At 44.2% G+C, this 14,649-nt stretch overlaps 1 protein-coding gene across 1 annotated transcript in view; it reads right to left on the reverse strand.

Annotated features, from left to right (window-relative positions):
* Positions 1–817, reverse strand: part of LOC137346450 (forkhead box protein N1-like) — a 61,005-nt gene extending 60,188 nt beyond the window's left edge. Inside the window, exon 1 of the mRNA XM_068009900.1 lies at positions 506–817. Within this exon, the coding sequence (XP_067866001.1) occupies positions 506–817 (312 nt within the window). The remainder of the gene's footprint in view (positions 1–505) is intronic.
* Between the last annotated feature and the right edge of the window lie 13,832 nt (positions 818–14,649).

The following is a 14,649-nucleotide window of genomic DNA, read 5'->3' on the forward strand; positions in this document are numbered from 1 at the left end:
AAGTCTGCCCAGGCTGTCTCCAGAGGTTCCAAAATTTCTACCTGTAAGCTTCAGGGACCAACTCATAAGCAGCGAGAATAGCCTTTTTTGCCATCTCATAATCTGCAGAAGCCTCTTCAGAAAGCATGGCATAAACTTCATGAGCTCTGCCCATCAACTTGCTTTGCATAAGCAGTGTCAAGATTTCCTTTGGCCACTTCATCTGTTTGGCTATCATTTCAAAAGAAATGAAAAATGCCTCTCCGTCCCTTTCCTCAAATTTCGGGTGGGCTTGTACAAATTTAAATAGCTCTCCACTGGGTCCTGGGCTGAAGTGAAATCTTTTCCCACCATCTTTTTCAGTTTTCCCAAATAAAACAATGTCCATCATTCTAAAATAAATGAGTCCTCAAAAAAATACTTTAAAAAAAATAGTAGCACTGTCATAACACTGGTCACCCAGGTAGTGGAGGAATTGTGCAAACTGGTGTGTGCAGAATCGAAATATATAAAGTCAAGAACTCACAGTGTGTAGAAGTTGTAGTGGCAATTCCACAGAAGCCTGTTGAATGTCATGCTGTTGCTGGTTCAGGAGTGAGTTGTTATCTAATGATCCTGTCATGTAGTCCATGTCTGTTTGACCATGGGATGCAGCACTCTGTACTGGCAGCTGCTCAGTCTGGAGAGCCTGGTTCACCAAAAAACCTGCTGTTAAATAAGGAAAATAGTCACTTTCATTTATCATACATTTTTCTTCTTCTTGGTTTTCTTCCCTTTTCTTCCATTTCCAAATGTATTGATTCCTTCCTGGAGCACATTCCACGGGCACCAGAGGCATTCTGTCACCTTGTCCAAGTGGCCGTTATTCAAATGTGAACGTATTTGACGACAATGGGCAACACGGTGGAACGAGATTCTGTCCTCACCCAATGGCAACATGTGCATTTTTATACAGGCTCATGAGATAGTGATCAGGTTGAGCACTTTAGCGAATTGTCAAGAACTAGGGGTCATAAATATAAGATAGTCACTAATAAACCTGTATAAAACACTGGTTCAGCCTCAACTGGAGTATTGTGCCCAGTTCTGGTCACCACACTTTCAGAAGGATGTTAAGAGAGGGTGCAGAAAAGATTCAGGAGAATGGTGCCAGGGATGAGGAACTTCAGTTATTGGACAGGTTGGAGAATCTGGGTTTGTTCCCCTTGGAGAAAAGAAGATTAGGAAGAGATTTGATAGAGGTGTTCAAAATCATGAGGGGTCTGGAGAGAGTAGATAGAGAGAAACTGTTCCCATTGGTGGAAGGATCGAGAACTAGAGGACATAGATTTAAGGTGATTGGCAAAAGAAGTAACAGCGACATGAGGAAAAACATTTTTTACTCAGCGAGTGGTTAAGATCTGGAATGCACTGCCTGAGAGTGCGGTGGAGGCAGGTTCAGTGAGTGTTTAGGATCTGGAATGCACTGTATGAGAGTGCGGTGAAGGCAGGTTCAGTGAGTGTTTAGGATCTGGAATGCTCTGCCTGAGAGTGCGGTGGAGGCAGGTTCAGTGAGTGTTTAGGATCTGGAATGCACTGTCTGAGAGTGTGGTGGAGGCAGGTTCAGTGAGTGTTTAGGATCTGGAATGCTCTGCCTGAGAGTGTGGTGGAGGCAGGTTCAGGGAGTGTTCAGGATCTGGAATGCACTGTCTGAGAGTGTGGTGGAGGCAGGTTCAGTGAGTGTTTAGGATCTGGAATGCACTGCCTGAGAGTGCGGTGGAGGCAGGTTTTTTTTTAGAGATACAGCACTGAAACAGGCCCTTCGGCCCACTGAGTCTTTGCCAACCATCAACCACCCATGTATACTAATCCTACACTAATCCCATATTTCTACCACATCCCCACCTGTCCCTATATTCCCCTACCACCTACCTATACTAGGGACAATTTATAATGGCCAATTTACCTACCAACCTGCAAATCTTTGGCATGTGGGAGGAAACCGGAGCACCCGGCGAAATCCCAAGCACACACAGGCAGTACCCAGAATTGAACCCGGGTCGCTGGAGCTGTGAGGCTGCGGTGCTAACCACTGCGCCACTGTGCCGCCCTGCTCTGCCTGAGTGTGATGGAGGCAGGTTCAGTGTGTGTTTAGGATCTGGAATGCACTGCCTGAGAGTGTGGTGGAGGCAGGTTCAGTGAGTGTTTAGGATCTGGAATGCACTGTCTGAGAGTGTGGTGGAGGCAGGTTCAGTGAGCGTTTAGGATCTGGAATGCACTGTCTGAGAGTGTGGTGGAGGCAGGTTCAGTGAGTATTTAGGAACTGGAATGAACTGTCTGAGAGTGTGGTGGAGGCAGGTTCAGTGAGTGTTTAGGATCTGGAATACACTGTCTGAGAGTGTGGTGGAGGCAGGTTCAGTGAGTGTTTAGGATCTGGAATGCACTGTGTGAGAGTGTGGTGGAGGCAGGTTCAATCAAGGCTTTCAGAAGAGAATTGAATAATTATCTGAAGAGAAAAAATGTGCAGGGGAGTGGGACTAGGTAAGTTGCTCTTGCAGAGAGCCAGCATGGACACAGTGGGCGGAATGGCCTTCCCTATACTGTAACCATTCTATGATTCTATGCAATCCAATCAGTAACTCAGGAGAACCTTCTTTCCCCAGAGAGTGGTGAAAATGTGGAACTCACTACCACAGAGAGTGGTTGAGGTGAATAGTGTGGATACAGTTAAAGGGAAGCTGGATAAACACATGCGGGAGAAAAGAATAGAAGGATATGGTGATTGAGTGAGATGGAGAGGGGTGGGAGGAGTTTTGTGTGGAGCACAAACACTGGCATGGACCATTTTGGCTGAATGGCCTGTTTCTACGCTGTAAAATTCTCTGTAATTTTGCTTCCCTGTGCTGATATCAGCTAACTGGGTGTAAACCTGGACATTGCTGGTTTGAATGACTCGGCTATTTATTAGAAATACTCAATAAGTGACCAGGATGACCAACACCATTTCTTTATAGACAACATCAAGTTAAAAACAACACAGCAAGATCACAACTTCAGTCCTAGTCTGTGCTGAGTTAGCAAAGGTTGGTTCATTACAATTTGCCTCGACACCCTGTGCTAAAGAGGGAGACGAGTAACTTAGCCAGAATTCTCACTGCTTCTCACTATCCAGAGACTCAATTTGGATAGTCTTTGTGTGTGAGTGCTGATTGAGGACAGAATCAGGATTAGATTATGTGATGCCTTCTATGAAAGAAAGACTTGCATTTAAATAGCACCTTTCTGACCTCAGGACATACCAAAGCACTTTACGGCCAATGAGGCACTTTTGAAATCTAGTCACTATTATAATGTATGAAGCACCGCAGCCAATTTACACACAGCAAGCTCCCACATACAGCAATGTGATAATGCCAGATAATCTGTTTCTGTGATGTTGATTGAGGAATAAATATTGACCAGGACACAGGCGAGAACTCCCCGCTCTTCTTCAAAATAGTGCTATGGGATCTTGTCCACCTAAGAGAGCGGACAAAGCCTTGGTTTAATATCTCATCTGAAAGACAACACCTCTGGCAGTGCAGCACTCCCTCAGCACTGCACTGGAATGTCAGCCTAGATTTTGTGCTCAAGCCTCGAGAGTGGAACTTGACCCCACAACCTTCTGACTTGGAGGTGAGAGTGCCACCAAATGAGCCACAGCTAACATTTCAGTCAGCTGCCACCACTAGGTTTGATTGATCATGTGAGTGAAGCAGGAGAAAACCTCTGTCACCTGTAGAACTGCACCCACACTTGAAAAGAGGAGAGGCGAAAGGGTGAGGTTGGGTGGGGAGAGGGTGGAACAGGACACTGCTTTAAATAGTATTAGCCAAATGACAGTACTATCTGTTGGATCAGCATTGCATGACTTGTAATGTTCAATAGCCATTTGGTGATTTGCCAAGTAAGGACAATGCTTTGGTTTATGCTCTCCTGTCCGGTGATATCCGATATACTGCAAACTAACAAATGCTTCATAAAACGTTCACAGTCTTTCTAACTAAACACCAAGTTCAATTTAGGCTCCCTGTGATGGAGCTCCTTGTCAGCTGCAACGTATTGTATTTCTGAGATTTTGACTTCAGACCAATTTGTAATTCAAGCCCTAGGCCTTAATTAATTTCACTAGGATGTGCTACTTGCTTGATGTCAGTTATTTTGATACTCCATCCAAAGGAGTAACAAAGCAGCGAGCAACTTCTCAACCATTTCTCCATTTCTACAATCATAGGTAGAAGAATGGAATCCTGACACAATGTCATCTCATTATTGAAATTAGATAGCATCATTAGTTGTAAGAGCAAAATCCAAACAGTTAAACAGCTGAACCCACCAAATTAAATCACTCTTTTGAATCATAGAACAGTGCAGCACAGAAGGAAGCATTTGGTCCATCAAGTCTGCACTGGCTCAATCGAAGAGCAATCCAGAGACCCACTCTCCTGCTCTTTCCCCAGATCCCTGCAATTGTTTCTCCTATCAGTATTTATCCAATTCCCTTTTGAAGGTAACTATTGAATTTGTATCCACCACCCTATCAGCAGATCCTGACCACTTGTCACATAAAGAAGGTTTTGCTCAGATTGACTCCCATTGTTTTGCCAATCACCTTAAATCTGTACCCTCTGGTTAACCACCCTTCAGGCATTGGAAACGGGTTCTCTTTACTTACGCAGGAGACTGAGAAGTGACATGATAGAGGTCTTTAAAAGTATGAAAGGATTTGAAAGGGCAGACACTTGTGGGGAAACCAAGACTAGGGGCTATAAATATAAGGTAGACACTAATAAATCCAATAGAGAATTCAGGAGAAACTTCTTCACCCCGAGAGTGGCTAGAATATGGAACCCACTACCACAGGGAGTGGTTGAGGTGAATAACATTTAAGGGCAGGCTAGATAAGCATATGTGGAAGAAAGAAATAGAAGGCTATGCTGATTAGTGGGAGATGAAATATGTAGAGTGGGAGGCCTGTTTCTATGTTGTAAATTCTATGCAGTGTTGTGCCAAAAATAATAATGGTAGGTTCCTTATTCACTGATGATATTTTACACATAACGAATTTCAATCTTGCCTTGCACAACTTTCATGACAGCACTGTGGGTGTACACCATGTGGACTGCAGCGGTTCAAGAAGGCAACTCACCACCGCCTTCTCAAGGGCAATAAATGCTGGTCTTGCTCGCAATGCTCAGATCCCATTAATAAATTAAAAAATGAGGATTTATACTGTGTGATGAGGAGGACTAGAGAAAAAATTTATTGAAGGACAGAGCAGAGGCACATCCCCACCAGAAAGGATAATCTTTGGGAAAATCATTCTCCACTCTAGTGGACACAGAACCTATCAGTGTTGACAGAAGTTTCTGAGCAGGTTGTGTGATGCACAAGGGCTTTAAGATTATTGGATATAATGATGCCATGAAGGAACTAAAGAAATCTACTACGTTAGATAGAGTCATAGAATGATACAGCATAGAAGGATGCCATTCGGCCCATTGTGCCTGTGCCGCCTCTTTGAAAGAGCTATCCAATTAATCCCACTCCCCTGCTCCTTCTCCATAGCCCTGCAATGGTCTCCCCACATAATGGAAGTCCCTCATCTCTGGTACCATTCTAGTAAATCTCCTCTGCATCTTCTCTTGAGCCTTGAAATCCTTCCTAAAGTGTGGTGCCCAGAATTGATCAGTGCTGTAATCTTACTATGAAACCTAATGTTACAGTAAAATTGACTATGAATCAGGTGATCTCTAGCCCTTCTTAACAAACAAGTGGTCTTTGCAGAATGGGGAGTTCAGAATTATTTTTTACAATGTCTCTTTTTAAACACCTTGCTACCTCTCTCATTTGCTTGAAAGGTATCTTAAGAATCTCTCTGCAACTCCGTCTGCCCTTAAGCATTCCAATTTTTTCACCTGACTGGCACAGTATTAATGTTAAGCTGTTGTTGTGGAAACACTAACAATGTTTATTAGCTCAGTAAAACATAGTAATGGAATACTGTCCAAGTCCCACCTAAGTTAGGTGTGGAGCAAAGTTTTGTCTGTACTGCCTTATTAAGGTGCCTAACCACAGATAGAGTCATAGAGAGATACAGCACCAAAACAGGCTCTTCGGCCCACCGAGTCCGCACCGACCATCAACCACCCATTTATACTTTTTTAAAAATTCATTCATGGGATGTGGGCATCACTGGCCAGGCCAGCATTTATTGCCCTTGAGAAGGTGGTGGTGAGCTGCCTTCTTGAACTGCTGCAGTCCATGTGGGGTAGATACACCCACAGTGCTGTTAGGAAGGGAGTTCCAGGATTTTGACCCAGCGACAGTGAAGGAACGGTGATATAGTTCCAAGTCAGGATGGTGTGTGACTTGGAGGGGAACTTGCAGGTGGTGGTGTTCCCATGCATTTGCTGCCCTTGTCCTTCTAGTTGGTAGAGGTCATGGGTTTGGAAGGTGCTGTCTAAGGAGCCTTGGTGCGTTGCTGCAGTGCATCTTGTAGATGGTACACACTGCTGCCACTGTGCGTCAGTAGTGGAGGGAGTGAATGTTTATAGATGGGGTGCCAATCAAGCAGGCTGCTTTGTCCTGGATGGTGTCGAGCTTCTTGAGTGTTGTTGGAGCTGCACCCATCCAGGCAAGTGGAGAGTATTCCATCATACTCCTGACTTGTGCCTTGTAGATGGTGGACAGGCTTTGGGGAGTCAGGAGATGAGTTACTCACTGCAGGATTCCTAGCCTCTGACCTGCTCTTGTAGCCACAGTATTTATATGGCTACTCCAGTTCAGTTTCTGGTCAATGGTAGCCCCTAGGATGTTGATAGTGGGAGATTCAGCGATGGTAATACCATTGAATGTCAAGGGGAGATGGTTAGATTCTCTCTTCTTGGAGATGGTCATTGCCTGGCACTTGTGTGGCACAAATGTTACTTGCCACTTATCAGCCCAAGCCTGGATATTGTCCAAGTCTTGCAGCATTTCTACACGGACTGCTTCAGTATCTGAGGAGTTACGAATGGTGTTGAACATTGTGCAATCATCAGCGAACATCCCCACTTCTGACCTTATGATTGAAGAAAGGTCATTGATGAAGCAGCTGAAGATGGTTAGGCCTAGGACACTACCCGAAGGAACTCATTAATCCCACTTTCCCTCTCACATCCCCACAATTCTCCTCCCACCTACCTACACTAGGGGCCATTTTTTTATAATGGCCAATTTACCTATCAACCTGCAAGTCTTTGGCATGTGGGAGGAAACCAGAGCACCCGGAGGAAACCCACTCGGTCACAGGGAGAACTTGCAAACTCTACACAAGCAGTACCAGGAACCGAACCTGGGTCCCTGGAGCTGTGAGGGTGCGGTGCTAACCACTGTGCCACCCTGGTTATTAACTCACTCGCCGGGGGAATGGTTTTCCTTGATCTACTCTATCTAAACCTCTCAGCATCTTGAAAACCTCTATTAAGACTCCTGGATGGTATGTTGCCTCCCTGGTGCTAGGGTCAAGGATGTCTCAGAGCGGTTACAGGACATTCTGAAGGGGGAGGTTGAACAGCCAGTGGTCGTGGTACACATTGGTACAAATGATATAGGTTAAAAAAAAAGGATGAGGTCCTAAAAGGAAGTAAGTTGAAAAGTAGGACCTCAAAGGTAGTGATCTCAGGATTACTACCAGTGCCACATGCTAGTCAGAGTAGAAATAGCAGGATATATCGGATGAATACATGGCTGAAGAGATGGTGTGAGGGGGAAGGTTTTAGATTCCTGGGGCATTGGGACCGGTTCTGGGGGAGGTGAGACCAGTACAAACTGGACGGGTTACACCTGGGCAGGACCGGGACTGATGTCCTTGGGGGAGTATTTGCTAGAGTGGTTGGGGAGGGTCTAAACTAAAATGACAGGGGGTTGGGAACCTTTGCTAGGAGTCAGAGGAGGGGGGAATCAAAGACAAGAACAAAAGACAGTAAGGGGAATAAGAAAAGTGATAGGCAGAGAAATCCAGGGCCAGAATCAAACAGGGCCACAGTGAAAAATAGTGGGAAGGGGACAAGTAATGTTAAAAAGACAAGCCTTAAGGCTTTGCAATAAAGTGGATGAACAAATCACGCAAATAGATGTAAACAGGTATGATATAGTCGGGATTACGGAGACATGGCTGCAGAGTGACCAGGGATATTCAGTATTTAGGAAGGACAGACAAAAAGTAAAAGGCGGTGGAGTTGCATTGCTGGTTAAAGAGGAAATTAACGCAATAGTGAGGAAAGATATTAGCTCTGACGATGTGGAATCTGTATGGGTAGAGCTGAGAAACACTAAGGAGCAAAAAACGTTAGTGGGGGATGTCTATAGACCCCCAAACTGTAGTGGTGATGCTGGGAATGGCATTAAACAGGAAATTAGAGATGTATGCGATAAAGGAACATCTGTAATTATGGGTGGCTTGCGGGGAACATAAAAACCGACTGTAAAAGTTTCTGTAGGCATGTGAAGAGAAAAAGATTGGTGAAGACAAATGTAGGTCCCTTACGGTCAGAAACAGGGGAATTTATTATGGGGGATAAAGAAATGGCTGACCAACTAAACGCATACTTTTGTTCTGTCTTCACAAAGGAGGACACAAATATCATACCAGAAATGTTGAGGAACACAGGGCTTAGTGAGAGAGAGGAACTGAAAGAAATCAGTATCAGTAGAGAAATGGTGTTGGGGAAATTGATAAATCCACAGGGCCTGATGGTATGCATCCCAGACTACTTAAGGAAGTGGCCCTAAAAATAGTGGATGCATTGGTGGTCATCTTCCAAGATTCTATAGACTCTGGAACAGTTCCTACAGATTGGAGGGTAGCTAATGTAACCCCACTATTTAAAAAGGGAGGTAGAGAGAAAGCAGGAAATTATAGACCAGTCAGCCTGACGTTGGTAGTGGTGAAAATTCTAGAGTCCATTATCAAAGATTTTATAGCAGAGCACTTGGAGAACAGTGGTAGAATCGGACAGAGTCAGCATGGATTTACGAAAGGGAAATCATGCTTAACAAATCTACTAGAATTCTTCGAGGATGTAACTAGTAGAGTTGATGATGGGGAGCCAGTGGATGTGGTTTATTTGGACTTTCAGAAGGCTTTCGACAAAGTCCCACATAAGAGATTAGCATTAGAATTAGAATTAGAACATTACAGCGCAGTACAGGCCCTTCGGCCCTCGATGTTGCGCCGACCTGTGAAACCATCTGACCTACACTATTCTATTTTCATCCATATGTCTATCCAATGACATGTAAAATTAAAGTGCATGGGATTGGGGGTAGTGTATTGCGATGGATAGAAAATTGGTTGGCGGACAGGAAACAAAGAGTAGGGAATAATGGGTCTTTTTCCGAATGGCAGGCAGTGACCAGTGGGGTACCGCAGGGATCGGTGCTAGGACCCCAGCTATTCACAATATATATTAATGATTTAGATGAAGGAACTAAATGTAATATCTCCAAATTTGCACATGACACAAAACTGGGTGGGAGGGTGAGTTGTGAGGAGGATGCAGCGAGGCTTCAGGGTGATGTGGACAAGTTGAGTGACTGGGCTAATGCATGGCAGATACAGTATAATGTGGATAAATGTGAGGTTATCCACTTTGGTAGCAAAAACAGGAAGGCAGATTATTATCTGAATGGCTATAAACTGAGAGAGGGAAATATGCAGCAAGACCTAGGTGTTCTCGTACACCAGTCGCTGAAGGTAAGCATGCAGGTGCAACAGGGGGTAAAAAAGGCAAATGGTATGTTGGCCTTCATAGCGCGAGGATTGGAGATCAGGAGCAGGGATGTCTTGCTGCAATTATACAGGGCCTTGGTGAGGCCACACCTGGAATATTGTGTGCAGTTTTGGTCTTATCTGAGGAAGGATGTTTTTGCTATAGTGGGAGTGCAACAAAGGTTTACCAGACTGGTTCCTGGGATGGTGGGACTGACGTATGAGGAGAGACTGAGTCAGTTAGGATTATGTTTGCTGGAGTTCAGAAGAGTGAGGGGGGGATCTCATAGAAACCTTCTAACAGGACTTGACAGGATAGAGGCAGGAAGGATGTTCCCGATGGTGGGGGAGTCCAGAACCAGGGGTCATAGTCTAAGGATACGTGGTAAACCTTTCAGGACTGAGATGAGGAGAAATTTCTTCACCCAGAGAGTGGTGAGCCTGTGGAATTCGCTACCACAGAAAGCAGTTGAGGCCAAAACATTGTATGTTTTCAAGAAGGAGTTAGATATAGCTCTTGGGTCTAAAGGGATCAAAGGGTATGGGGCGAAAGCAGGAACAGGCTACTGAGTTGGATGATCAGCCATGATCATAATGAATGGCGGAGCAGGCTCGAAGGGCCGAATGGCCTACTCCTGCTCCTATTTTCTATGTTTCTATGTTAAAACTAAATGGACATGTGAACTATTTGTGCAACTATAAGACACAAACCATTGAAGGTATCAGAACAAATCAAGAAGGCTGTTAAAAAAACATATGGGATCATTCATTTATTGACAGAGGAATAGCGCTGAACTTTCCTGGTCCTGTGGAGGCGGGATCAGGATCAAATTTGGAAAAAGAATGCTTTGGTTCAGCTACCCGACTCATCCCTGCCTCTGGGCGATCTTGCTGGAGGCATTTGAGCATGGCAGAGGCTACCCTTCCGGCAGAGATGGGTTGCCAATCAGGTCCATGAATGGGCCAATTGGGGGAGGGATGCTGCTGCCGCTGGGTTCTTCTCAACAGCGGTCAGGCCCCCTGCTGAGGCCAGAGCCTGGAATTTAACTGGAGGTGACCTCGCAGCGGCAAGCCAAAGGGCCATCAATACCTCCTCTATCAACCCAGCACAGACCTGCTGGGATGTGACATCTATATTTGCAGCTGCAGACGGGTTTGCCCCCACACACTGATGGCTTGACAGCTGTGGCCACGAGGGATTTTTAACTTGTTATAATCCTGCACAGGACGCCTCCATTTTGAGGCACCCTCACGGTCTCCTGTCTGTCAGCAGCTCCTCCAGTGAGGCTGCCAGCTGGACATCACTGCATGCCCTCTCATTGGGCCTCCCGATTCACTGGTCCACCCGTCGTCCTTAATTGGACGGGGCTCCATGAGGTGGTTCCTTAATCTGGGAAGATCGCGAATGACATCCTGCTATGGCCCCTTCCAGGTTCCCAACTGGGAATTGAGTCCAATGTCAGGATAGTGACTCAACTGGGAAAATCCAGCCCATTAGGTACAAAAGTAAAGAAGTTATGCTAAACCATTACGAAATATTGATTAGTCCCAGCTGCAGTATTCTGGCCAATGCAGGGCACCGCACTTTAGGAAGGATGTCAAGGCCTTAGAGAGGGTACAGGAGAGATTTACTAGAATGGTACAATGGATGAGGGACTTACTTAGAAAGACTGAAGAACCTGGGATTGCTCTCCTTAGAGCAGAAATGGTTAAGAGGAGATTTGGTAGACGTGTTCAAAATCAAGAATGGTTTTGATAAAGTGAATGGAGAGAAACGATTTCCAGTGACAGAAGGATTGGTAACCAGAGGACACAGATTTAAGGTGAACATATGAACAGACGAATTAGGAACAGAAGTAGGCCATTCGGCCCCTCTAGCCTGCTCCACCATTCAATAAGATCATGGCTGATCTGTTTGTGTCTCAAATTCCACACTCCCATATTCATTCCCCTGATAATCTTTGATTCCCTTGCCTAACAAAAATCTATCTACCTCCACCTTAAAATTATTCACTGACCCCACCTCCATCACTTTCCGAGGCAGAGAGTTTCAAAGTCACACAACCCTCTGAGAGAAAAAAATTCTTCTCATCTCTGCCCTAAAAGGACGACCACTAATTTTAAAATAGTTTCCCCTAGTTCTGGTCTCCCCCACAAGAGGAAACATCCTTTCCACATCCACCTGGTCAAGACAGTTCAGGATCTTATAAACTTCAATCAAGTCTCCCCTCACTCTTCTAAACTCCAGTGAAAACAAGCCCAGTCTGTCCAACCTTTCCTCATAAGACAACCTGCTCATTCCAGGTATCAATCCAGTAAACCTCCTCTGAACCGCCTCCAACGCAGTCACATCCTTCCTCAAATAAGGAGACCAAAACTGCAGACAGTATTCGAGATGTGGTCTCACCAATGCCCTGTATAAATGAAGCATAACATCCTTACTTTTATTTTCAATTCCTCTCGTAATAAAGGATAGCATTCCATTAGCCTTCTTTATCACTTGCTGTCCCTGCATACCAACGTTTTGTGACTCATGCACTAGAACACCTAGATCCCTCTGCACCTCAGAGTTCTGCAGTCGTTCTCCGTTTAAGTAATACTCTGCTTTTTTATTCTTCCTGTCAAAGTGAACAACTTCACATTTTCCCACATTATACTCCATCTGCCAGATTTTTGCTCACTCACTCAACCTATCTATTTCAGTCTGCAAACTCCTTATGTCCTTTTCACAACATACTTTCCTACCTATCTTTGTGTCATCTGCAAATTTAGCAACCACACCCTCATCTAAGTAATTGATATATATTGTAAAACGTTGAGGCCCCAGCACAGACCGCTGCAGGACTCCACTTGTCACATCCTGCCAATCAGAAAAGGACCCATTTATGCTACTCTCTGTTTTCTGTCAGCCAGCCAATCTTTTATCCATGCAAATATGTTACCCACTACACCATGAGCTCCTACTTTGCACAATAACCTTTTATTTGGTACCTTGTTTAAATGCCTTCTGGAAATCCAAGTACAGCACATCAACGGGCTCCCCTTTATCCACGTCACATGTTACTCCTTCAAAGAACTCCAATAAATTGGTTAAACACGATCTCCCTTTCACAAAGTCATGCTGACTACTCCCGATTACCTTGAGTTTTTCTAAGTACCCAGCTATAGCCTCCTTAATGATCGATTCTAACACCTTCCCCACGACAGACGTCAGGCTAACTGGCCTATAGTTACCTGTTTTCTGTCTCCCCCACTTCTTGAATAGAGGAGTTATATTTGCTATTTTCCAATCTGATTGAACCTTTCCAGAATCTAGAGAATTTTGAAAAATTAACACCAACGCATCTACTGCCTCATTAGCCACCTCTTTTAAGACCCTAGGATGAAACCCATCAGGACCCGGGGACTTGTCAGCCCGCAGCTCCATCAGTTTGGTCAGTACCGCTTCCCTTGTGATTGTAATTTCAGAAAGTTCCTCTCTTCCTTCCACCTCCTGATTTACAGCAATTACTGGAATGTTTTTTGTATCCTCTATAGTCAAGACAGAAGCAAAATATTTGTTCATTTCATTCGCCATTTCCTTATTATCTACTATTAACTCACCATTCTCACTCTCTAGAGGACCAACACTCACTTTACTTACTCTTTTCCTTTTTTAAATACCTGTAGAACTCTTGCAATCCATTTTTATGTTTCCAACTAGCTTGCTTTCATACTCTAATTTATTTCTCCTGATTAACCTTTTAGTCATTCTCTGCCATTCTTTATATTCTGACCAATCATTTGAACTGCCACTCATCTTTGCACAATTATATGCCTTTTCCTTAAATTTGATGCTTTCTTTGACTTCTTTAATTAACCATGGGTGGTGGGTTCTCCCTTCAGAATTTTTCTTTATAGTAGGAATATACTTATCCTGAGTATTCTGAAATATCTTCTTGAATATCTGCCACTGCTTCTCTATTGATCTGTCTCCTAGCCCTAGTAACCCAGTTCACTTCAGTTAGCTCAGCTTTCATGCCCACATAATTGTCCTTATTTAAGTTTAAAATACTATCTTAGACCCACTCTTCTTTTTTCAAACTGGATGTAAAATTCAAACATATTGTGGTCGCTGCTACCTAGAGGTGCCTTTACTCTGAGGTCATTAATTAATCCTGTCATATTACGCAATACCAAGTCTAATATAACCTCCCGTCTGGTTGGTTCCAGAACGTGCTGCTCTAAGAAACTATCTCGATAGCATTCTATGAACTCCTCATCCAGGCTACTATTACCAATCTGATTTTTCCAGTTTATATGTAGATTAAAATCACCCATGATTATTGCCGTCCCTTTATCACAAGCACCCAATATTTCTTCTTGTATACTTCGTCCTACATAATAGTTACTGTTAGGGGGCCTGTAGACTCCCACTAGTGACTTCTTTCCTTACTATTCCTCATCTCCACCCAAACCGATTCTACATCCTGATCTCCTGAACCAAGGTCATCTCTAACTATTGCACCAATGCCATCCTTGATTAACAGTGCTACCCCTCCACCTTTACCTAGCTTCCTATTCTTCTTGAATGTCATATACCCCTCAATATTCAGGAGCCAATCCTTGTCATCCTGCAGCCACGTCTCCATAGTAGCTCATCTACTTTGTTATGAATGCTACGTGCATTCAGATACAGAGCCTTTAGTTCTGTCTTTTTGTTATCTTTGTAACATCTAGTCTTGACTGTTGGTGTGTTCTTAGGCTTTTTCTCTGTCCCATCCTGCCATTCTCTGACCTCCATTTCCCATATTACTATCCTGCTCTCCTGCCTTGACTCTACGCCTTGATTTGTTACATCTACCCAAGCTTGATCCCTCACCTCCCCTAGTTTAGTTTAAAGCCCTCTCTACTTCCCT

The sequence above is a fragment of the Heterodontus francisci genome, chromosome 30 (genome assembly GCF_036365525.1).
Source record: "Heterodontus francisci isolate sHetFra1 chromosome 30, sHetFra1.hap1, whole genome shotgun sequence".
Classification (NCBI taxonomy): Eukaryota; Metazoa; Chordata; class Chondrichthyes; order Heterodontiformes; family Heterodontidae; genus Heterodontus; species Heterodontus francisci.